The 25,125-nt window shown below is 39.2% G+C and overlaps 1 protein-coding gene across 1 annotated transcript in view; it reads left to right on the top strand.

Moving 5' to 3' along the window:
* Positions 1-5,021: 5,021 nt before the first annotated feature.
* Positions 5,022-25,125, top strand: part of TOPBP1 (DNA topoisomerase II binding protein 1) — a 75,066-nt gene continuing 54,962 nt past the window's right edge. Inside the window, exons 1-8 of the mRNA XM_052639171.1 lie at positions 5,022-5,060; positions 5,700-5,790; positions 7,792-7,926; positions 9,522-9,665; positions 16,259-16,440; positions 17,675-17,871; positions 19,491-19,670; positions 22,167-22,333. Of these exons, the coding sequence (XP_052495131.1) occupies positions 5,707-5,790; positions 7,792-7,926; positions 9,522-9,665; positions 16,259-16,440; positions 17,675-17,871; positions 19,491-19,670; positions 22,167-22,333 (1,089 nt within the window). The 5' untranslated portion in view covers positions 5,022-5,060; positions 5,700-5,706. The remainder of the gene's footprint in view (positions 5,061-5,699; positions 5,791-7,791; positions 7,927-9,521; positions 9,666-16,258; positions 16,441-17,674; positions 17,872-19,490; positions 19,671-22,166; positions 22,334-25,125) is intronic.

Consider the following 25,125-nt stretch of genomic DNA (forward strand, 5'->3'; position numbering starts at 1 on the left):
AGCCTTGACTAGACGGACCTTTGTTGGCAAAGTAATATCTGTCCTTATTTTGTGCCTAATAAAACAACTCGCCACTCTCAGGTTGTGTTGTTTTTAAAGTGACAGTGGCCAACAATGCCCATTTTCTAGAGGACTGCCCAGCAGAGTGAGCAGGAACCCTCTGTCCACTGTCACTTACATCACAAATAGTAATTATTATGGCAGCTCAGATTTGCTCCTTTACAGTGAATTCTGGCAGGGTTGTCTCTCATTTTTTTTTTTTAAACAAGTCTAGTAACTCTGATGTATCTGTAAGGCTATCCTCACCTCCTCCCTGACAACAGGCCTTTCAGTCCCATGTTTCTGATTCTGACTCACCTTCCACCTAAGTGTTCACACAATTTGACCCAAGATGGTATATACCATCTTTCAGTTCAGTTCAGTTCAGTCACTTAGTCGTGTCCTACTCTTTGTGACCCCATGAATCGCAGCACACCAGGCCTCCCTGTTCATCACCATCTCCCGGAGTTCACTCAGACTCACGTCCATCGAGTCCGTGATGCCATCCAGCCATCTCATCCTCGTCGTCCCCTTCTCCTCCTGCCCCCAATCCCTGCCAGCATCAGAGTCTTTTCCAATGAGTCAACTCTTCGCATGAGGTGGCCAAAGTATTGGAGTTTCAGCTTCAGCATCATTCCTTCCAAAGAAATCCCAGGGCTGATCTCCTTCAGAAGGGACTGGTTGGATCTCCTTGCAGTCCAAGGGATTCTCAGGAGTCTTCTCCAACACCACAGTTCAAAAGCATCAATTCTTTGGCGCTCAGCTTTCTTCACAGTCCAACGCTCACATCCATACATGACTACTGGAAAAACCATAGCCTTGACTAGACAGACCTTTGTTGGCAAAGTAATGTCTCTGCTTTTGAATATACTATCTAGGTTGGTCATAACTTTTCTTCCAAGGAGTGAGCGTCTTTTAATTTTATGGCTGCAATCACCATCTGCAGTGATTTTGCAGCCCCCCAAAATAAAGTCTGACACTGTTTCCACTGTTTCCCCATCTATTTCCCATGAAGTGATGGGACTGGATGCCATGATATTCATTTTCTGAATGTTGAGCTTTAAGCTAACTTTTTCACTCTCCTGTTTGACTTTCTTCAAGAGGCTTTTTAGCTCCTCTTCACTTTCTGCCATAGGGTGGTGTCATCTGCATATCTGAGGTTATTGATATTTCTCCCAGCAATCTTGATTCCAGCTTGTGTTTCTTCCAGTCCAGTGTTTCTCATGATGTACTCTGCATATAAGTTAAATAAGCAGGGTGACAATATACAGCCTTGACATACTCCTTTTCCTATTTGGAACCAGTCTGTTGTTCCATGTCCAGTTCTAACTGTTGCTTCCAGACCTGCATACAGATTTCTCAAGAGGCAGGTTAGGTGGTCTGGTATTCCCATCTCTTTCATAATTTTCCAGTTTATTGTGATCCACACAGTCAAAGGCTTTGGCATAGTCAATAAAGCAGAAATAGATGTTTTTCTGGAACTCTCTTGCTTTTTCCATGATCCAGCAGATGTTGGCAATTTGATCTCTGGTTCCTCTGCCTTTTCTAAATCCAGCTTGAACATCAGGGAGTTCACGGTTCATGTATTGCTGAAGCCTGGCTTGAAGAATTTTGAGCATTACTTTACTAGGATGTGAGATGAGTACAATTGTGCAGTAGTTTGAGCATTCTTTGGCATTGCCTTTCTTTGGAATTGGAATGAAAACTGACCCTTTCCAGTCCTGTGGCCACTGCTGAGTCTGCCAAATTTGCTGGCATATTGAGTGCAGCACTTTCACAGCATCATCTTTCAGGATTTGAAACAGCTTAACTGGAATTCCATCACCTCCACTAGCTTTGTTCATAGCGACGCTTTCTAAGGCCCACTTGACTTCACTTTCCAAGATGTCTGCTCTAGATTAGTGATCACATCATCATGATTATCTGGGTCGTGAAGATCTTTTTTGTACAGTTCTTCTGTGTATTCTTGCCACCTCTTCTTAATATCTTCTGCTTCTGTTAGGTCCAGACCATTTCTGTCCTTTATCGAGCCCATCCTTGCATGAAATGTTCCCTTGGTATCTAATTTTCTTGAAGGGATCTTTAGTCTTTCCCATTCTGTTCTTTTGCTCTATTTCTTTGCATTGATCGCTGAAGAAAGCTTTCTTAACTCTTCTTGCTATTCTTTGGAACTCTGCATTTAGATGCTTGTATCTTTCCTTTTCTCCTTTGTTTTTCGCCTCTCTTCTTTTCACAGCTATTTGTAAAGCCTCCCCAGACAGCCGTTTTGCTTTTTTGCATTTCTTTTCCATGGGGATTGTCTTGATCCCTGTCTCCTATACAATGTCACGAACCTCATTCCATAGTTCATCAGACACTCTATCTATCAGATCTAGGCCCTTAAATCTATTTCTCACTTCCACTGTATAATCATAAGGGATTTGATTTAGGTCATACCTGAATGGTCTAGCGGTTTTCCCTACTTTCTTCAATTTAAGTCTGAATTTGGCAGTAAGGAGTTCATGATCTGAGCCACAGTCAGCTCCCGGTCTTGTTTTTGTTGACTGTATAGAGCTTCTCCATCTTTGGCTGCAAAGAGTATAATCAATCTGATTTCAGTGTTGACCATCTGGTGATGTCCATGTGTAGAGTCTTCTCTTGTGTTGTTGGAAGAGGGTGTTTGCTATGACCAATGCATTTTCTTGGCAAAACTCTTTATTAGTCTTTGCCCTGCTTCATTCTGCATTACAAGGCAAAATTTGCCTGTTACTCCAGGTGTTTCTTGACTTCCTACTTTTGCATTCCAGTCCCCTATAATGAAAAGGATATCTTTTTTGGATGTTAGTTCTAAAAGATCTTGTAGGTGTTCATAAAACCATTCAACTTCAGCTTCTTCAGTGTTACTGGTTGGGGCATAGACTTGGATTACTGTGATATTGAATGGTTTGCCTTGAAGACCAATAGAGATCTTTCTGTCATTTTTGAGATTGCATCCAAGTACTGCATTTGGACTCTTTTGTTGACCATAATGGCTATTCCATTTCTTCTGAGTGATTCCTGCCCACAGTAGTTGAAGGTCAGGAATGGCGGCAGTAAGGAGATACCCCTCCTCCAAGGTAAGGAGCAGCAGCTGTACTTTGCTGGAGCAGCCATGAAGAGATACCCCACACCCAAGGTAAGAGAAACCCAAGTAAGATGGTAGGTGTGGCAAGAGGGCATCAGAGGGCAGACACACTGAAAGCATACTTGCAGAAAACTAGTCAATCTAATCGCACTAGGACCACAGCCTTATATAAGTCAATGAAACCAAGCCATGCCTACGGGGCAACTCAAGACGGGCGGGTCATGGTGGAGAGGTCTGACAGAATGTGGTCCACTGGAGAAGGGAATAGCAAGCCACTTCAGTATTCTTGCCTTGAGAACCCCATGAACAGTACAAAAAGGCAAAATGATAGGATACCAAAAGAGGAACTCCCCTGGTCATTAGGTGCCCAATATGCTACTGGAGATCAGTGGAGAAATAACTCCAGAAAGAATGAAGGGATGGAGCCAAAGCAGAAACAATACCCAGCTGTGGATGTGACTGGTGATAGAAGCAAGATCTGATGCTGTAAAGAGCAATATTGCATAGGAACCTGGAATGTCAGGTCCATGAATCAAGGCAAATTGGAAGTGGTGAAACAAGAGATGGCAAGGGTGAACATCGACATTTTAGGAATCAGTGAACTAAAATGGACTGGAATGGGTGAATTTAACTCAGATGACCATCATATCTACCATCTTTAGACATTTTAAAAAACCAAGGTACAGATCATTAAACCCTCAGGTTACTCAAATCATGATTTTCTCACTCTCAACAGTCAAGAATAAAATGAGGAGAAACGCTGACCAAGCAGTTTGTCATTGGCCATCAACAAGCCAGAAGTCCTACAATCCTATTTCACCTCCTCCCCCCACACCTTTGCCATTTGAACATTAGGTTCCATCCCACAATCTGCCCAACACTTGGGAAGCTACAGAGAAAAAAATGAGATGCTCCCGGGTTGGGGGTAGCGAGGTGGGTGTAGCGAGGTGGCAGAATAGGGTCTTAGTCCCGGAGGGCACTACTGAAGTTGGCAAAGACCTCTTACGCACCAGGCATGTAATTCACGTCATCCTGACCTCTTTTTTTTCTTTAGACCATTGGCTGTTGTAGCTGGTGAGCACATTTGGGCTATACTGGAGGAAAATAATCCAGTCCACCAGTCCACGGAGTCAAAAAGACTTGGGTGCAGTCTTAAACTTCTACCACTTACTGTGACCTCGAACACTTCATTTAATTTCCCTAAGCCTGTTTTTACATTTGTAAATACAAATCAGTATTTGCCTCCCAGAGTTGTTTTAGATAACATATGGTGTCTCGGCATAAACTATTAAAGAAACCCTCTTTTACCTCTCTTTATTTTTTGATATGTTAGGGTCTGCTCTGAGGCATCAGTCCCCAACATTTTTTGTCACTAGGGACCGGTTTAGTACAAGACAATTTTTCCCAGGGCAAGGGGAGCTCGGCCGTTCAGGCGGCATCGCGAGAAATGGGGAGCGGCTCTGCTTCCACCACTAACCTTCCCTGGCCTTGGAGTTGCGAACTCCTGCTCTAAGATACCTCTGACCCGCCGCCCCAAAGCCCTAGCCCTCAGCGCTTCGCCAATTCCCAGCAAAGGCAAGACCCGCCCTTCCAGCTCCTGAGCCGAAGCTTCTGCCACAGCCTTCTGGGAACACCTTAGCCTTCGGGTGGGAACCAACCAGCACCGCCGCTTTTTTGTCTCCGCCCTCTCCCGCTGCAGTTGTCGTAGCGTCACTTCCGCCGGAAGGGACGGGCACGACCGCGCGGTTGGCGCGAAAGTCGGTTCGTGGTTCGGCAACTTCCGGGTCTGCGTTTGCTTTGGTTGGGGGCGCCGCTGGGTGCGGCGGCTGTGCGCCGGGCTGGCGCCCGACCCCAGCCGCAGTCCCGCGTGCCGCGCGGCCCCCTACTCGCCGCCCGGAGATCCCCTGCCTCCACCGAGGTGAGTGAAGCTCAGAGTGAGCACCCAGCTCCCTCCCCACCTCGCGAGGGGGAGGGGTCCTCGACGCCGCCTCTGGCCTTAGGGGCCCTGGATTCCGGACCTTGTAACCGGCCCCCAGACCGGTGGATGGGACAGTAGAGAGCACGTGACTGGGGCAGGACCGATAATCGGACTTTTCCCTGGCAGCTGGGGAGTGAGAGCATCTAGCCTTTTAGGGCCCTAACTTTAATCGCTGGCTTTCATGTGTATATGTAAAGTTCGTTTACTGAGGGCTTAGCCTATCTCGAGGGCCGCAGATGACCTCAGGGACCTAATCGTTCTGAGCATTCTCAAGCTAAATGAAATTGAATGACCATCGGCTTAGGAGACTTAGAGCTCCAGAGCAAAAGTCCTCGATGAATTCAGTTTAGCAACATTAATTTCGTATTTTGATTTACGAAGACTGGTTGTTGTCATCTTTTCCCTTGATTTTGTCCACATTCCATTGTTTCTTACAAACCATAATGGACGAATTCATGGGCAAGACCAGAATGTTTGTCCTTCGACATTCTTATTTGCGCAGAAAAGTAGGTGCTTTAAACATTTAACTTTGTATGTAATGTGTTTTTACTCTTGTTAATGGTTCCTTTATTTTGACAGTTCAGAAATGTCCAAAAATGACAAAGAACCGTTTTTTGTGAAGTTTTTAAAGTCTTCAGACAATTCTGAATGTTTTTTTAAAGCTCTTGAGGTAAGACTACTTGACAATGTCTTGCTGTGAATTCATTTTCTTGTTTCTAGTGTTTTTGACTTAGGCCTTTTATGTCTTAGTCTTGGTTATTTTATTTTCATAATAGTTTTACTCTAGTCTACATTCATAGATATCTCAGTATTAACACACTTTTGAATTGATATTAGTATATCATGTATTTTGGGGGGATTGAAATCTTTACTGACATTTATATTGAAAGTGATGGGCCTGGTAGTCTTAGAAATTAAGTAGTTTTCTTTTGTCTACTAACGATAGACCTTTGTGTGTTGAAAAAACTTGAGGCAGTCCTATATTGGTTACACTTCATTTTTTGTTTTTGTTGTTGTTAATTGTTAAAAGTATGTTTCATTATATAGTTTCATGTGGGAGGATGTAGGGGTAGTGTCTCCCCCAGTAGCATCACCGTGGCCTGAGAAAGTGGACCCCAGCTCAGACTCACTGATTGGAATCTACTTTTTAAACAAGATCTTATGTATGTTTAAGAAACACTTGTAAAAAAAAAAAAGAAAAGAAAAGAAAGAAACACTTATAGCAGGTTTTTCTTTAAAGTTCATTCAGCAAATAATTGTGTTCATCATCTGATAAGCACTGTTCAAATACTTGGGATACATTCAGATAATGAGAGCAGGCGAAGATCCATACTTTCTCAGAGTTTACATTCTATTATAGCTATAGGAAATAAACTAATCAGATATATCAATGCGTAATATATAGTATGTTAAAGCTGCGAAGTGCTGTGGGAGGAGAAATGCAAAACAAGTTAAAACATTCCAGAAGATGTTTGTTAAGGAAGAAGGGAAGTTTACAATTTATTTTAAGTATAGTGTGATATTCTCTGTGGAGAAGTTGATATTTGTAAATACTTGAAGGAGGTGAGATAATGAGCCATGTTAATATGTGGGGAACGTTTCAGTTTCAGGCAGAGGAAATAATCATACACAGGCCCTGGGAAGGTGCTTGCAGTGTCTGTCCTGCTTTATTGTGGCTGTAGTGTAGTATGAACAGGAGATGTGGGATGAATGCTAAGGTTTGGTTCAGAGAATAAGAATAAAGAGGTCATGAGGGCCTTGTGGTCTCTTTTAAGGACTTTGGCTTTTTCTTACGGTGAGATGGAGAGCCACTGGGGGAGTTTAATCAGAAGAGTATTATGATCTGACTTACTCGTTTTAAAAGGATCACCCTAAGTATTTAATGAAAGGACTTCAAAATTTGTTAAGAAAATATTTGAGTGCTTATTGGGAGCCAGGATATGTTGCCAAACAAGATAGATCACGAAACATTCTTCTTACAAGGGAGAGAGACAAAAACTGTGTATGTATGTATATATAATATTATATATGCTATATATGCTAGTATACATAATACTACATCTATGTTATTTTCTTCATAAAATAGGGAAAGAATATTTTAGAAAAGTGTGATCAGGAAAAGCATCTCTGAGGAAGTGACATGTGAGCAGATGTGGTTGAAGTGAAACCAGTCAGGTGAAGTCCAGGGGGAAGAGTATTCCAGGTAGCGGTGGGGGGGGGAAGCAAAACCTCTAAATGAGGTCATACTTAGCTTGTTCCAGGTCTGGAAAGAAAGCAGGAGTGGCTAGAGAAGAGTGAGCAAAAGGGATTAGAGGAAGAAGTAAGCATGGGGAGACAGAGACAGGCAATGGCCAGACTCTGTGGTCTTATAGGTGATTGTAAGAAATGAAGATTTTATTTTTTTGTGTGGTGGGAAGCTGCTGGAGGTTCTGAGCAGAGTGATATGACCTGATTTGTATTGTTGAAAAGATTAGTAGTTGCTGTGTGGAGAATAGATTTAGGGCAAAGGATGAGAAGGAACCCCTTTGGAGACTCCTGCTCAGGCCACGTGAGAGATGATGGTTCCTTTTGATGGGAAGAAGGCTGGATTTGAGATGGATTTTGAAGATAGAGTTCACAGGACATAAATACAGGTGAATAATTTCATATGCATTCTTATTTTTTCTTTCAGTCAATAAAAGAATTCCAATCAGAAGAATATCTTCAGATTATTACAGAAGAAGAGGCATTGAAAATAAAGGAAAATGATAGATCACTGTATATCTGTGACCCCTTTAGTGGTGATGCCTTTGATCATCTCCAAAAGGTTTGCTAACTTTTAGTGTGTTCTTTCAGGTAGTGTTTTTGGTTTGTTTTTGCGGCAGTGGACATAAGTTCTTTACTGGTCATGATGTATTTTGTAAATTATGAATTGAGAGGAATCTTTTGGTTTTGAAAGACCAGAGTGTAATTATGTTCCAGTAGGCTTTAATTGGGCTTCCCTGTGGCTCAGACAGTAAAGAATCCACCTGCAGTCTAGGAAATCTGGGTTTGATCCCTGGGTTGGGAAGATCCCCTGGAGGAGGTCATGGCAACCCACTCCAGTATTCTTGCCTGGAGAATCCCCATGGACAGAGGAGCCTGGTGGGCTACAGTCCATGGGGTCGCAAAGAGTCAGACACAACTGAATGACTAAGTGCAGCACAGAACAGACTTTGCTTGATATGTGATTTTTATATTTTAGGGAATTTAACCTCACAGTATAATTTAACCCTATAGTAATGAAGTGTTTTATTGATTAAGTTCTAATGTACTTAAACTCAGTTTGATTTTAGAGTAAGAAAAGATTTGTTTACTTACTGTCTTTACTGTGTGTTCTTGAATTTTAGTACCTGTGCTTTGTATAGGGTTTGAAAAATTATATGCTAAAAGGAAGCATTTTGGGGATGAGCATTGCTAATATATCATTGAGCCATCTTATTTCTTTTTGTTGATTCTAGAGTCTACTGACTCATTACTTTTTTGGTGTCTGGACAAGAGAGAAGCATTGAAATAAAAGTAAACTGGCTATAATTTCATCCAAATTACAAAGAAGTGACTCTTGTTTGAAGGAGAAGAAAACATAGAAGAGTAGCTAGATGCAGTACTATACAGATAATGAAAGGTCTGTGCCCATGTTTTCCAAAAGCAATATTGGTCTTACCCTCCTTTTGGAAATAACAGTGCTTGTCAGATAGAATCAATAGCATTGAATACTCGGTTTCCTTATGAGTGACCAAAAAGATAGAAATAAACATTTACCCTGTAGACATTTACATCCGTTATGCTTTGGTAACTTTGGTAACTGTAGGCTTTTCGTCTGGCCTGGATGTGCTGATGTTGAGCAAGATTGTTCAGTTATCAATGAAAGTGATAATCTTAGGAGAAGTTTTTGTGGGCCTTTCCTGGAAAAACATTGAGTTGTGAACAGTGTTTAAAAATGAATGTAGAAACTACCTAGGATTATGCTTTTTTGTAGCATAATAGGTATTTTAGAGGGAAAGTATTTGGGTTCTTACACTTAACTGCCTCATTGGCTGGGTGCTTCATTTGAAAAGTAATTATTATGGCATAAGGCTATTATTCATATCCCCTATTGCTAAGATTGTGTTTGTTTCAGAGATTAAAATTTTAATGGCAATTGAGTGAGTATAACTTTTGGAGCTTATTTCTTTTGATAGCCTGCATTGTTCGATTTGCTTGTGTGTTAATGTGTGATGTGTCTGAGAAATCATATAATGTGTGTTTGCTTTTTAACAAATTGGTGGGTTTTCTGCAGTGATCAACTTCTCTAAAGAATTGGTAAATGCAGTGTTAAACAGAATATAATTCTCTAAAACTGTAAGTCTTTTCCTACTTAATAAACTTTCCTTGTTTTTGTAGCTTGGTTGCAGAATTGTTGGTCCTCAAGTAGTCATATTTTGTATGCACCACCAGCGATGTGTCCCAAGAGCTGAACATCCAGTTTATAACATGGTTATGTCTGATGTAACCGTGTCTTGTACAAGCCTGGAAAAAGACAGAAGGGTAGGTGTTGCTGTGTTAAGTGGAATATTGTGGTCAATATATATTTGCACACTTAATTTTTCACTGTGTAGGGGATGTTTTGAAAGACCTTGCATTTGGTGTTTATGACATCTAACAGAGTCTAGATGATATTTTATATCTTTTTTTGGTTTATTTATTTTAATTAGAGGCTCATTACTTTACAATATTATAGTGGTTTTTGCCATACATTGACATGAATCAGTCATGGGTGTACATGTGTTTCCCATCCTAAACCCCGCTCCCACCTCCCTCCCCATCCCATCCCTCAGGGTCATCCCAGTGCTCTCGCCTTGAGCACCCTGTCTCATGCATCAAAGCCGGACTGGCAATCTATTTCATATATGGTAATATACTGTTTCAGTGCTATTCTCTCAAATCATCCCACCCTCTCCTTCTCCCGCAGAGTCCATGAGTCTGTTCTTTACATCTCTGTCTCTTTTGCTCTCTTGCATATAGGGTCATCGTACCATCTTTCTAAATACTGTATATGTGTGTTAATATACTGTATTGGTGTTTTTCTTTCTGACTTACTTCACTCTGTATAATAGGCTCCAGTTTCATCCAACTCATTAGAAATGATTCAAATGCATTCTTTTTAAAAGCTGAGTAATATTCCATTGACACAATGTGGTCCACTGGAGAAGGGAATGGGAAACCACTTCAGTGTTCTTGCCTTGAGAACCGCAAACAGTATAAAAAGGCAAAATGATAGCATACTGAAAGAGGAACTCCCCAGGTCAGTAGGTGCCCAATATGCTACTGGAGATCAGTGGAGAAATAACTCCAGAAAGAATGAAGGGATGGAGCCAAAGCAAAAACAATACCCAGTTGTGGATGTGACTGGTGATAGAAGCAAGATCCGATGCTGTAAAGAGTGATATTGCATAGGAACCTGGGATGTCAGGTCCATGAATCAAGGCAAATTGGAAGTGGTCAAACAAGAGATGGCAAGGGTGAACGTTGACATTCTAGGAATCAGTGAACTAAAATGGACTGGAATGGGTGAATTTAACTCAGATGACCATTATACTACTGCGGGCAGGAATCCCTTAGAAGAAATGGAGTAGCCATCATGGTCAACAAAAGAGTCTGAAATGCAGTACTTGGATGCAATCTCAAAAACGACAGAATGATCTCTGTTCGTTTCCAAGGCAAACCATTCAATATCACAGTAATCCAAGTCTATGCCCCAACCAGTAATGCTGAAGAAGCTGAAGCTGAACGGTTCTGTGAAGACCTACAAGACCTTTTAGAACTAACACCCCAAAAAGATGTCCTTTTCATTATAGGAGATTGGAATGCAAAAGTAGGAAGTCAAGAAACACCTGGAGTAACAGGCAAATTTGGCCTTGGAATGTGGAATGAAACAGGGCAAAGACTAATAGAGTTTTGCCAAGAAAATGCACTGGTCATAGCAAACACCCTCTTCCAACAACACAAGAGAAGACTATACTAGGACGTCACAAGATGGTAAACACTGAAATCAGATTGATTATATTCTTTGCAGCCAAAGATGGAGAAGCTCTATACAGTCAACAAAAACAAGTCCAGGAGCATACTGTGGCTCAGATCATGAGCTTGTTATTGCCAAATTCAGACTTAAATTGAAGAAAGTAGGGAAAACCACTAGACCACTCAGGTATGACCTAAATCAAATCCCTTATGATTATACAGGAAGTGAGAAATAGATTTAAGGGCCTAGATCTGATAGATAGAGTGCATGATGAACTATGGACGGAGGTTGGAGACATGGTACAGGAGACAGGGATCAAGACCATCCCCATGGAAAAGAAATGCAAAAAAGCAAACTGGCTGTCTGAGGAGGCCTTACAAATAGCTGTGAAAAGAAGAGAAGTGGAAAAGGAGAAAAGGAAAGATACAAGCATCTGAATGCAGAGTTCCAAAGAACAGCAAGAAGAGATAAGAAAGCCTTCCTCAGCAAACAGTGCAAAGAAATAGAGGAACAAAACAGAATGGGAAAGACTAAAGATCTCTTCAAGAAAATTAGAGATACCAAGGAACATTTCATGCAAAGATGGGCTCGATCAAGGACAGAAATGGTCTGGACCTAACAGAAGCAGAAGATATTAAGAAGAGGTAGCAAGAATACATAGAAGAACTGTACAAAAAAGATCTTCATGACCAAGATAATCACGAGGGTGTGATCACTCACCTAGGGCCAGACATCCTGGAATGTGAAGTCAAGTGGGCCTTAGAAAGCATCACTATGAACAAAGCTAGTGGAGGTGATGGAATTCCAGTAGAGCTATTTCAAATCCTGAAAGAGGATGCTGTGAAAGTGCTGCACTCAATATGCCAGCAAATTTGGAAAACTCAGCAGTGGCCAAAGGACTGGAAAAGGTCAGTTTTCATTCCAATTCCAAAGAAGGGCAATGCCAAAGAATGTTCAAACTACCACACAACTGTACTCATCTCACACACTAGTAAAGTAATGCTCAAAATTCTCCAAGCCAGGCTTCACCAATACGTGGACTGTGAACTTGCAAATGTTCAAGCTGATTTTAGAAAAGGCAGAGGAACCAGAGACCAAATTGCCAACATCCGCTGGATCATGGAAAAAGCAAGAGAGTTCCAGAAAAACATCTATTTCTGCTTTATTGACTACGCCAAAGCCTTTGACTGTGTGGATCACAATAAACTGGAAAATTCTGAATAAGATGGGAATACCAGACCAGCTGACCTGCCTCTTGAGAAACCAGGTCAGGAAGCAACAGTTAGAACTGGACATGGAACAACAGGCTGGTTCCAAATAGGAAAAGGAGTACGTCAAGGCTGCATATTGTCACCCTGCTTATTCAACTTATATGCAGAGTACATCATGAGAAAAGCTAGGCTGGAAGAAGCACAAACTGGAATCAAGATTGTTGGGAGAAAGATCAATAACCTCAGATATGCAGATGACACCACCCTTATGGCAGAAAGTCAAGAGGAGCTGGTGAGCCTCTTGATGAAAGTGAAAGTAAAGAGTGAAAAAGTTGGCTTAAAGCTCAACATTCAGAAAACAAAGATCATGGCATCCGGTCCCATCACTTCATGGGAAATAGATGAGGAAACAGTGAAAACAGTGTCAGACTTTATTTTTGGGGGCTCCAAAATCACTGCAGATGGTGATTGCAGCCATGAAATTAAAAGACGCTCACTCCTTGGAAGAAAAGTTATGACCAACCTAAATAACATATTTAAAAGTAGAGTCATTACTTTGCCAACAAAGGTCCGTCTAGTCAAGGCCATGGTTTTTCCAGTGGTCATGTATGGATGTGAGAGTTGGACTGTGAAGAAAGCTGAGCGCCGAAGAATTGATGCTTTTGAACTGTGGTGTTGGAGAAGACTCTTGAGAGTCCCTTGGACTGCAAGGAGATCCAACCAGTCCATTCTGAAGGAGATCAGCCCTGGGATTTCTTTGAAAGAAATGATGCTAAAGCTGAAACTCCAGTACTTTGGCCACCTCATGCGAAGAGTTGACTCATTGGAAAAGACTCTGATGCTGGGAGGGATTGGGGGCAGGAGGAGAAGGGGACGACAGAGGGTGAGATGGCTGGATGGTATCATTGACTCGATGGACATGAGTCTGAGTGAATTCCGGGAGTTGGTGATGGACAGGGAGGCCTGGCATGCTACGATTCATGGGGTTGCAAAGAGTCGGATGTGACTGAGTGACTGTATTAAACTGAACTGAATATTCCATTGTGTATATGTACTACAACTTTCTTATCCTTTCATCTGCCGATGGACATGTAGGTTGCTTCCATGTCCTGGATGTTATAAACAGTGCTGTGATGAACACTGGGGTACACGTGTCTCTTTCAATTCTGGTTTCCTTGGTGTGTATGCCCAGCAGTGGGATTGCTGGGTTGTATGGCAGTTCTGTTTCCAGTTTTTTAAGGAATCTCCACACTGTACTCCATAGTGGCTGTACTAGTTTGCATTCCCACTAACAGTGTAAGAGGGTTGTTTTCTCCACACCTTCTCCAGCATTTATCATTTGTATAATAAACTTTTTGATAGCAGCCATTCTGACCAGCATGAGATGGTACCTCATTGTGGTTTTGATTTACATTTCTCTGATAATGAGTGATGTTGAGCATCTTTTCATGTGTTAGGCATCTGTATGTCTTTTTTGGAAAATGTCTGTTTAGTTCTTTGGCCCATTTTTTGATTGGGTTGTTTATTTTTCTGAAATTGAGCTGCATGAACTACTTGTGTATTTTTGAGATTAATTCTTTGTCATTTGCTTCGTTTGCTCTTCTCCCATTCTGAAGGCTGTCTTTTCACCTTGCTTGTAGTTTACTTCGTTGTGCAAAAGCTTTTAATTTTAATTAGGTCCCATTTGTTTATTTTTGCTTTTATTTCCATTACTCTGGGAGGTGGGTCATAGAGGATCCTGCTGTGGTTTATGTTGGAGAGTGTTCTGCCTATGTTCTGTAGGAGTTTTATAGTTTCTGGTCTTACATTTAGATCTTTAATCCATTTTGAGTTTATTTTTGTGTATGGTGTTAGAAAGTTCTAGTTTCATTCTTTTACAAGTGGTTGATCAGTTTTCCCAGCCCCACTTGTTAAAGAGATTATCTTTTCTCCATTGTATATTCTTGCCTGTTTTGTCAAAAATAAGATGTCCAAGGTGCGTGGGTTTATCTCTGGGCTTTCTATTTTGTTCTCTTGATCTATATTTCTGTCTTTGTGCCAGTACCATACTGTCTTGATGACTGTGGCTTTGTAATAGAGCCTGAAGTCAGGCGGGTTGATTCTTACAGTTCTGTTCTTCTTTCTCAAGATTGCTTTGGCTATTTGAGGTTTTTTTGTATTTCCATACAAATTGTGAAATTATTTGTTCTAGTTCTCTGAAAAATACTGTTGGTAGCTTGATAGCGATTGCATTGATTCTATAAATTGCTTTGAGTAATACACTTATTTTCACTATATTGATTCTTCTGATCCATGAACATGGTATATTTCTCCATCTATTTGTGTCATCTTTGATTTCTTTCATCAGTGTTTATAGTTTTCTATATATAGTTCTTTTGTTTTTTTTAGGTAGATTTATTCCTAAGTATTTTATTCTTTGCGTTGCGATGGTGAATGGAATTGTCTCCTTAATTTCTCTTTCTGTTTCTCATTGTTAGTGTATAGGAATGCAAGAGATTTCATTGTGTTAATTTTATATCCTTCAACTTTACTGTATTCATTGATTAGCTCTAGTAATTTTCTGGTGGTGTCTTTAGGGTTTTCTATGTATAGGGTCATGTCATTTGCAAACAATGAGAGTTTGACTTTTTCTTTTTCCAATTTGGATTCCTTTTATTCCTTTTTCTTCTCTGTTTGCTGTGGCTAAAACTTCCAAAACTATGTTAAATAGTAGTGGTGAGAGTGGGCACCCTTGTCTTGTTCATGACTTTAGGGGAAATGCTGTCAATATTTCACCATTGAGGATAATGTTTGCTGTGGGTTTATCATATATGGCTTTTATTATGTTGAGGCATGTTCCTTTGGCCACCGGATGTGAAGAGCTGACTCACTGGAAAAGACCCTGATGCTGGGAAAGATTGAAGGCAGGAGGAGAAGGGGGCGACAGAGGATGAGATGGTTGGATGGCATAACCGACTCAATGGACATGGGTTTGGGTGGACTCCGGCAGTTGGAGATGGACAGGGAGTCCTGGTGTGCTGCGGTTCATGGGGTCACAAAGAGTTGGACACGACTGAACGAACTGATGTTCCTTCTGTGCTTGCTTTCTGGAGAGGTTTTATCATAAATGGATGTTGAATTTTGTCAAAGGCTTTCTCTTCAAAATTGAATGCAGTGGACTCTTTTATTGCAAACTGGCTGCTAAAAGTTTTTTGTTTTGATTGTAAAAGGAAACTCACTTTTTTCTCTGTATAATCAATGAATTTGTCTTTGAATCACCTTTTTCCACCATAGTTAATCTTTTATAAAGAATTCTGAGATTTACACATATTTTTTCTCTATTCTGTATGTAACTTGTATATTTTTAAGTATGTGCATCAGTTCAGTTCATTCGCTCAGTCGTGTCTGACTTTGTGACATCATGGACTGCAGCACGCCAGGCCTCCCTGTCCATCACCAACTCCCAGTGTTTACCCAAAACTCATGTCCACTGAGTCAGTGATGCCACCCAACCATCTCATTCTCCATCATCCCCTTCTCCTCGTGTCTTCAGTCTTTCCCAGCATCAGAATCTTTTCAAATGAGTCAGCTCTTCACATTAGGTTGCTCAAGTATTGGAGTTTCAGCTTCAACATCAGTCTTTCATAGTATATTAAAATATATAGTGTTCACTTTAGAAGAAAAATAGTTAAATTCATAGAGTTGCAAAAGATAAACATAGGAAAATAATGTGCATAAAAGTAATTCTAAAATTTATACTTTATATTTATCTTCTAAAAAGTAACTTCATGAATTACTTAACTTGTAGTGATGAGAAATATTTGTGTGTTCAAGCTAAGAACAACAAACAGTGTTTATTGGACATTTTATTTAAAAATGGAAGAAATATTGTTTGATTCTGTATTAATAATTTTCTTTTGGGACTACAGGAAGAAGTTCATAAATATGTACAAATGATGGGTGGACGTGTATACAGAGACCTTAACATATCAGTAACTCACCTTATTGCAGGAGAAGTTGGTAGCAAAAAATACTTAGTTGCTGCAAACCTAAAGAAACCTATTTTGCTTCCTTCTTGGATAAAAACACTTTGGGAGAAGTCGCAGGAGAAGTAAGAGATATTTTAAATATTTTCTAGATTTGAATAAATGTTATCATTTTGGCATATTATGGGTTTTCATAGGGGAGGTTTTATGGTATCCCCTATGGATTTGTTATTTTGGGACACCTGGATCATTACTCTTTTCTCCAATGAAAACAAAAGATAATCTACATGTTCCTACTATCAAGGTATAAGTTGTTAGATAGTCTGGGCTACAAGACAATAAATTTTTTGATAATAGAATTGTTTTCAGTAGTGAACAGTGATAAAATAGTTGAGAGAATCTGTGTGGCAACTTTAGCTTTTATGTTGCATTAGCTTTCAATACCATGCCCTCATGTTAGGATGGAGAATAATTTTAGCCACTTTGGTATTTGTATTTCTTCCCAAAAGGGACATATTTAAGGTTGAATATAAACATATATAACCCATTAACTGAGATGTAATTATTCAGTAAACGTTAATTGAGCCCATTTTATGTATCTGTCCTGAGCTAGGCATTAGGTAACTGGAGAGCAAAACAAGACAGCATCCCTGGCCTCATAGAGCTTAGAGCCTATTTCAAAAGATAGAATTGAGTTTCCCTTAGAATTAGATTAACAACCAATAAGTATTTAGTTACCACTGTTTAAATTAAGTAGACATTTTCCAGTCTTCCCTTCAGCACCATCCAGCATATTCTAAACATGTCTCTATGTTGGCATCCTCATCATTCCTAGCCTGTTGCATTAGGACATCTGCCTACCAGGGCAGCAGAATGATGAAATTTTTGTTGGCATTCTGCCGAAAATCTTTGCTTACTATTTGTATAGTATAATGGAAGAATTAAAAGTCTGGTTTTTTTTTTAGTAGGCAGCAAAGAACCTTTGAGTTTTTAGTTAGAAATTTAGACTTATAAGTTTGGGGGGAAAAAAAAGTTTGGAAAATGCACTGCTTTCACCAGCATGGATTTATAGTTACTGAAATATATGTACTTTTTCACTTAAAACAGTTTTATTTGAGGCTCTGAAACATTAATTTTTTTAGAGACATGGTTTGAGCTAGATGACCAGTTAGTATAGTTCTAAGTGTGCTTGTCAGTTTCCCTTAATATTAATCAAATTCCTAAAAAATGAGGAAAACATTAGTGTTATTTCTGTTGTTTGTCATTCTGATAAAGTTTAAACTACCTGGTATTTTGATATCTTAATTTATGGGTTTTTTGGTGTTTTTTTTTTTTTTTTTTTTGGTTCATTTTCCCCAGGAAAATAGCTAGATATACCGATATAAACATGGAAGACTTCAAGTGTCCTATTTTTCTTGGTTGCATAATCTGTGTGACTGGCTTATGTACCTTAGACAGGAAGTCAGTTCAGCAGCTCACAGTAAAGCATGGAGGACAGTACATGGGACAGTTGAAAATGAATGAGTGTACACACCTCATTGTGCAAGAACCAAAAGGTAAAACTGTTTCCCAAATAGATGAATGCAATATTTTCTACTATTTAACATTTTGAGATCATTCTGGAATATTTTTTACTTCTGATATTTCATAAACATGCACATTTCTTTTTTCTTGCAAAGATAGTTTTGTTTATAATCTGTAGAAAAATTACATGACTGATCCAGGAGTCCCCACACAGCCACCCAATACTTAAAAGATGAGAGATTTGGATGAATTTAACACAAAAGCTGATTTTTTTTAATATAATGTTAGTTTTTAAAAAATTATTTATTTGTTTATTTTTGGCTCTACTGGGTCTTTGTCGATGCACAGGCTTTTCTCTAGTTGCAGCAAGTAAGGGCTGCTCTCTAGTTGGAGCGGCTTCTCTAGTTAACTGGCACGGACTCTAGGGTACGTGGGCTTTAGTAGTTGCAGTTCCCAGGCTCTAGAGCACAGGCTCAATAGTTGTGGTTCACGGGTTTAGTTGCTTCACAGCATGTGGGATTTTCCTGGACAAGGGATTGAACCTGTGTATCCTGCATTGGCAGGTAGATTCTTTACCATGAGCCATCTGGGAAGCCCTCTAATAATAAATTTTAAAGGCTTGGCTTCATATTTAGTTGAATGAATTATCCTTACTGAGTAAACTGCAAGTTTTAACTTGAAGATGCACCTTGAAGTGCATGAAACTACTAAAAGAAAAATATATTACCAGGAAAAAGAGTTCCTTAAAATTGCAATTAATTGTGGCATTCTATACCATTATAACTATTCTGGAGAATATTTTTACCAGTTCTCTGAAAATATATAAAAATTGGTGAGAACAGAGTTGTATTAACGTTTTTATTGTCTCTTTTTACCTACACATAGAGTTTTTACGTAGACATCAGAGTTGTTTTTTTTCTTTCTAGGTGTGGTTGTGAACAACTGTAATTGCCAAACAAATTGTTTTTACATTTTATATTAGAAATATGTATTTTGAAACTACTTTCCAAAATATATTATTGTATCATGTCACCTTTGTTTCCATCTAAGCTTATTCATCCTCATATATAAATTATGAATATACTGTTATCCTTTAACCCTATTCCTTATAGTATGAAACTGAGGGTCAGAGTTTCTTGAGCAGTAAATGCTGTAGATAGAATGGCTTCTTCAGAGTGTCAGAGCAATTTAAATACTTGTGTTAAGTAGGAATTAAAATATATACACATAAATATATATATATGTATATATACACACGCAGTAGTTAGTTTGAAAAGTGTAAAACCACTAAATTCTGTGAGTTATCCACATGTTACAGATTAAGAAACTGGTTTAAAGAACTTAAGTAATGGAAGCTATATTCAGAAATTTTATTTCAGTTACCCCACTAATGGCTTCTGTCTCTGCAAGTTTGTAAAAGATAAACCCCCTCACATAGCATGTGTATTTAACACAACACACAAAAAATATAATTGCATAATAACCTAATATACTGCCTTTTAATACACTGTATAGCATACTGTTTCAGAGTAATTGCTGGTAATTTTAATTTTGTTTCAGGTGAATTTTTTCGTAAGCTTTCATATAAATATTTCTGCAAATATGGATTTTAATGGCTCGCATTTCTCTCTTTTTTTAATTGACATAATAGGTCAAAAATATGAATGTGCCAAGAGATGGAATGTACACTGTGTGACCACGCAATGGTTTTTTGACAGTGTTGAGAAAGGTTTTTGTCAGGATGAATCCATATACAAGACAGAGCCTAGATCAGAAGCAAAGAGTATGCCTGATACTTCAACTCCTACTGGCCAGATCAACACAATTGATAGTAAGTTTCTTTGGGATTAAGCGGTCATTTTTAAGACAGTTTTCTGTGTAAGGATTGATTTGTTAATAGGATCAATGAGATACAGTAGGGAATTTTATTTTTTCTTGCTTTGTTTTCAGGTATAATTGTATAATAAAATAACCAAATTATATTAGAAAAAAATTAGTCCAGAACTTCTGCTATTTCTTTTTCTAATGAATACCTGCTTTCTTTCATATCCTTATATTATGCACAAGATGGTTAAAGAAATTAAGAATATAAATAAAGTTTTTAAAACTTGACTGGCATGTGGATATTAGTCCCATTTCTTTATTAGTTTGCTATTAAGAAAGCCTTCCTTAGCAAACAGTGCAAAGAAATAGAAGAAAAAAACAGAATGGGAAAGACTAGAGATCTCTTCAACAAAACTAGAGATACCAAGGGAACATTTTACGCAAAGATGGGCTTGATCAAGGACAGAATGGTATGGACCTAACAGAAGCAGAAGATATTAAGAAGAGGTGGCAAGAATACACAGAAGAACTGTACGAAAAAGATCTTCACGACCAAGATAATCACGATGGTGTGATCACACACCTAGAGCCAGACATCCTGGAATGTGAAGTCAAATGGGCCTTAGAAGGCATCACTACGAACAAAGCTAGTGGAGGTGATGGAATTCCAGTAGAGCTATTTCAAATCCTAAAAGATGATGCTGTGAAAGTGCTGCACTCAATATGCCAGCAAATTTGGAAAACTCAGCAGTGGCCAAAGGACTGGAAAAGGTCAGTTTTCATTCCAATTCCAAAGAAAGGCAATGCCAAAGAATGTTCAAACTACCACACAATTGCACTCATCTCACACACTAGTAAAGTAATGCTCAAAATTCTCCAAGCCAGGCTTCACCAATATGTGAACCATGAACTTGAAGATGTTCAAGCTGGTTTTAGAAAAGGCAGAGGAACCAGAGATCAAATTGCCAACATCCGCTGGATCATGGAAAAAGCAAGAGAGTTCCAGAAAAACATCTATTTCTGCTTTATTGACTATGCCAAAGCCTTTGACTGTGTGGATCACAATAAACTGGAAAATTCTGAATGAGATGGGAATACCAGACCAGCTGACCTGCCTCTTGAGAAACTTATATGCAGGTTAGGAAGCAACAGTTAGAACTGGACATGGAACAACAGGCTGGTTCCAAATAGGAAAAGGAGTACGTCAAGGCTGCATATTGTCACCCTGCTTATTTAACTTATATGCAGAGTACATCATGAGAAACGCTGGGCTGGAAGAAGCACAAGCTGGAATCAAGATTGCCGGGAGAAATATAAATAACCTTAGGTACGCAGATGACACCACCTTTATGGCAGAAAGTGAAGAGGAACTAAAAAGCCTCATAATCAAAGTGAAAGTAGAGAGTGAAAAAGTTGGCTTAAAGCTCAACATTCAGAAAACTAAAATCATGGCATCCAGTCCCATCACTTCATGGCAAATAGATGAGCAAACAGTGAAAACAGTGTCAGACTTTATTTGGGGGGGCTCCAAAATCACTGCAGATGGTGATTGCAGCCATGAAATTAAAAGACGCTTACTCCTTGGAAGAAAAGTTATGACCAACCTAGATAGTATATTCAAAAGCAGAGACATTACTTTGCCAACAAAGGTCTGTCTAGTCAAGGCTATGGTTTTCCCATTGGTCATGTATGGATGTGAGAGTTGGACTGTGAAGAAAGCTGAGTGCCAAAGAATTGATGCTTTTGAAGTTTGGTGTTGGAGAAGACTCTTGAGAGTCCCTTGGATTGCAAGGAGATCCAACCAGTCCATTCTGAAGGAGATCAGCCCTGGGATTTCTTTGGAAGGAATGATGCTAAAGCTGAAACTCCCGTACTTTGGCCACCTCATGCGAAGAGTTGACTCATTGGAAAAGACTCTGATGCTGGGAGGGATTGGGGGCAGGAGGAGAAGGGGACGACAGAGGATGAGATGGCTGGATGGCATCACTGACTCGATGGATGTGAGTCTGAGTGAACTCCAGGAGTTGGTGATGGGCAGGGAGGCCTGGCGTGCTGCGATTCATGGGGTCTCAAAAGAGTTGGACACGACTGAGTGATTGAACTGAACTGACAGTTGTTATTGATCATCTGTTTTCATATAAAATTTAAAAACCATTTCTGTTTTGGAAGTACCATGTATACTTGTGGTTGGCAATATAACATGTTACCAATTTTTTTTTCAAATATAACCTTCCTGGACCTTGAAGTCAGCAACTTCAGATTTTCATTGGAAGCCAGTCACTATTAAGAGAATATATTAAGTATATTTTCATTAAAATGAACCTTAATTAGATTCATTTTTCCTTTTCATACTTGGCCCCCAAGATTTCAGTAAAACCGTTTAAATTTTACTTTTAGAAATTGTTCAAGACTCTTCTGGTATAAGAAAAGTTCACCTTTAGGAAAATATGTAATTAGTTATTTTATTTCCATAAATTTATGCATCTTTGTTTTTAATATGTAGGTCGTACTCTTTCAGATGTCAGCCATATTTCCAACATCAATGCAAGCTGCATAAATGAATCAATATGTAATTCAGTTAATAGCAAACTGGAACCTACAGTTGAAAATCTGGAAAATTTGGATGTCAGTGCATTTCAGGCACCTGAAGATTTATTAGATGGTTGTCGGGTATGTCTTTATTATGTAATGCACTAAATGATAATACACGTTGGTACTTGTAGCTTCACTCTGAAGACCCTGCAGAGTTGGGCTTGCTCCTTACCTACAGAAGTCCACCACTCAAGCTAAGCAACTGCACTCATTAGGCCATGTTTGTCTTTTAGCTATTAGGGTCTCTTTGCCTGGGATGTACCTTTATATGTCATCCATTAAACTTCATATCATTTTTCAAATCTTCTTTGAACCCTCCTAACTACCTTACTCGTCCCATTTACTGTGGGGTTTTTTTTGGCTGCACTGGATCTTCATTGCTGTGCTCAGATTCTGATTGCTTCAAGCAGGGGCTGTGCTTCATTGTAGTGCCTTCTCATTACAGAGGCTGGGCTCTAGGAGCACAGGCTTCAGTAGTTGTAGCACATGGGCTCAGTGTTTGGGGTAAATAGTTACTCTGTGGCATGTGGATCTTTTAGACCAGGGGTCAAATCCCTGTTCCCTGCCTTAGCAATATGGATTCTTAACCACTGGACCATCTACTGTATTTTGAGAGCATTTAGTTTCTGACCCACTTAATGGGTTTTTATTTATAACTGTCATTTATTGATTATAGGAAGTGAGACACTGTGCTAATTATTTCATACACGTTAGTATGTCATATATAATCCCATTTAAATCCCACAAATAACTCTAAAGTGTATATTACTGAGGCTGAAACTCAGAGGATTAAAGTTCTTGTCCAGAATCTCACAGACAGTAAGTAACTAGCCATCTACTTCAAAGCCTGTATTTCTAAAGATTAGGTACGCCACTTTGTTTAATATCTCTTGGGCTATTTAATTTTTTATGTCTGAATAACTGTCTAATAAATGCCTTGATGGGAACGTCATATGTATCTTTTAGAACTAAATACTTAGTTTATTTCTTGCTTGTAGAATGAATATGCTATGCACTAATTCTCAAAGAGTAGCAAAGACTTAACTTTCTTATTTTATTCAGGAAAATGGGCAAATTACCTTCCTTTCTATACTTTTAAAACTTAACAGTTTATTAACAGAATATGAGGTGTTGTGTAATCTTTTATCGAAACTGTACTAATTCTGGATGTGACTTAATTATTCTTACAGGAAATGTATGATTCCTCATTTTTGTTAAAATGTAATCTAGTGATAGAGGTTATTTAGTTTGGGATATAAATGCAGTTTGGAATAGATTAAGACTTTTTTAAAAGATCCATTTGGTAAAATAGAGATGAAGAAGATTCAATATAGTAATATTGATTAAATTGGTTTCAGTTCAGTTCAATTGCTCAGTCGTGTCTGACTCTTTGTGTCCCCATGGACTGCAGCACACCAGGCCTCCCTGTCCATTATGAACTCCCGGAGTTTACCCAAAATCATGTCCATTGAGTCGGTGATGCCATCCAACCATCTCATCCTCTGCCATCCCCTTCTCCTGCTTTCAGTCTTTCCCAGTATCATAGTCTTTTCCAGTGAGTTCTTTGCATTAGGTGGCCAAAGTATTGGAGTTTCAGCTCAACATCAGTCCTTCCAATGAATATTCAGGACTGATTTCCTTCAGGATGGACTGGTTGGATCTCCTTGCAGTCCAGAGGACTCTCAAGATTCTTCTCCAACACCACAGTTCAAAAGCAACAATTCTTCGGTGCTCAGCTGTCTTTATAGTCCAACTCTCACATCTCACATGTGCACATATTGATAGTTAAAAATAAGTTACTGAATATGTTTCATCCCCAAAGCATTGTGCTTAGCTCTTTGACCTAATTTTTTTTGTTTAATCAACTATGAAAACTATTTCAGTATATAAGGAAGAAAATCGGTTTAAATAGTCTAAGTTGGACTTGCTTGGTAGTCCAATCATAAAGAATCCACCTCCCAATGAAGAGAACACAGGTTTCATCCCTGGTCTGGAAAGATTCTTCAGTGGCTCAGCAGTGAAAAATTCACCTGCAATGCAGGAGACTAGGGTTTGAGCCCTGGGTTGGGAAGATCGCCTGGAGTAGGAAATGGCAACCCACTCCAGTAGTCTTGCCAGTAAAATCCCATAGACAGAGGAGCGAGCCTGGCAGGCTACATACAGTCCATAGGGTCGAACAGATTTGGACACAAACTGAGCACGCTTGCACCCTGAGGATTCCCATGCCGTCAGGCAGCTAAGCATATGTGTCACAGCTGCTGAGCCTGCACACCCTAGAGCCTATTCCCTACAAAAAGAGAAGCCACTGCGTTGAGAAACCTGCACATCCTCACTAGAGAGTAGCATCCACCTGCCACAACTAAAGAAAGCCCTCGTGCAGCAGTGGAGCCCCACACCAGCAAAAAAAAAAAGCCTAGTATGTTTAAGTGGTGGTGTGGTTAATCATTGGCAGCTGACCCAAAATTTAAACCTAGATTTTCTGAATTCACATGTTTAACTCCAGTTTATTTCTGTAATTACTTCAGAATTTACAAGTAGTAAGACTAGTTTAAGAAGCTACCTACATTTTAGAAATTGCTGTGCACTAATATTCAGAAGATATTTGAATTATTCTGGTTTCTATTTTATTTAAAGCCTCAGTACTTATCAGTAATGGGTAATGTTTTGGGATTGTGAAGAAGTGATAAAATTTAAGAATTCTTTAGAAATCAAAGTTTCAGAATATACTTTTTAATGTATTTAAAATGTAAATATAAAGGTTGCCTTATTTACACATAATGGGTTTAGACACACTTTCAATAAATAGATTTCTATTGACAGAAATAGGCCATTTTAAGTGTGTTAATCTAAAGCAAATTTTTTTTCATTGC

This window comes from Budorcas taxicolor, chromosome 1 (assembly GCF_023091745.1).
Source record: "Budorcas taxicolor isolate Tak-1 chromosome 1, Takin1.1, whole genome shotgun sequence".
Taxonomy (NCBI): Eukaryota; Metazoa; Chordata; class Mammalia; order Artiodactyla; family Bovidae; genus Budorcas; species Budorcas taxicolor.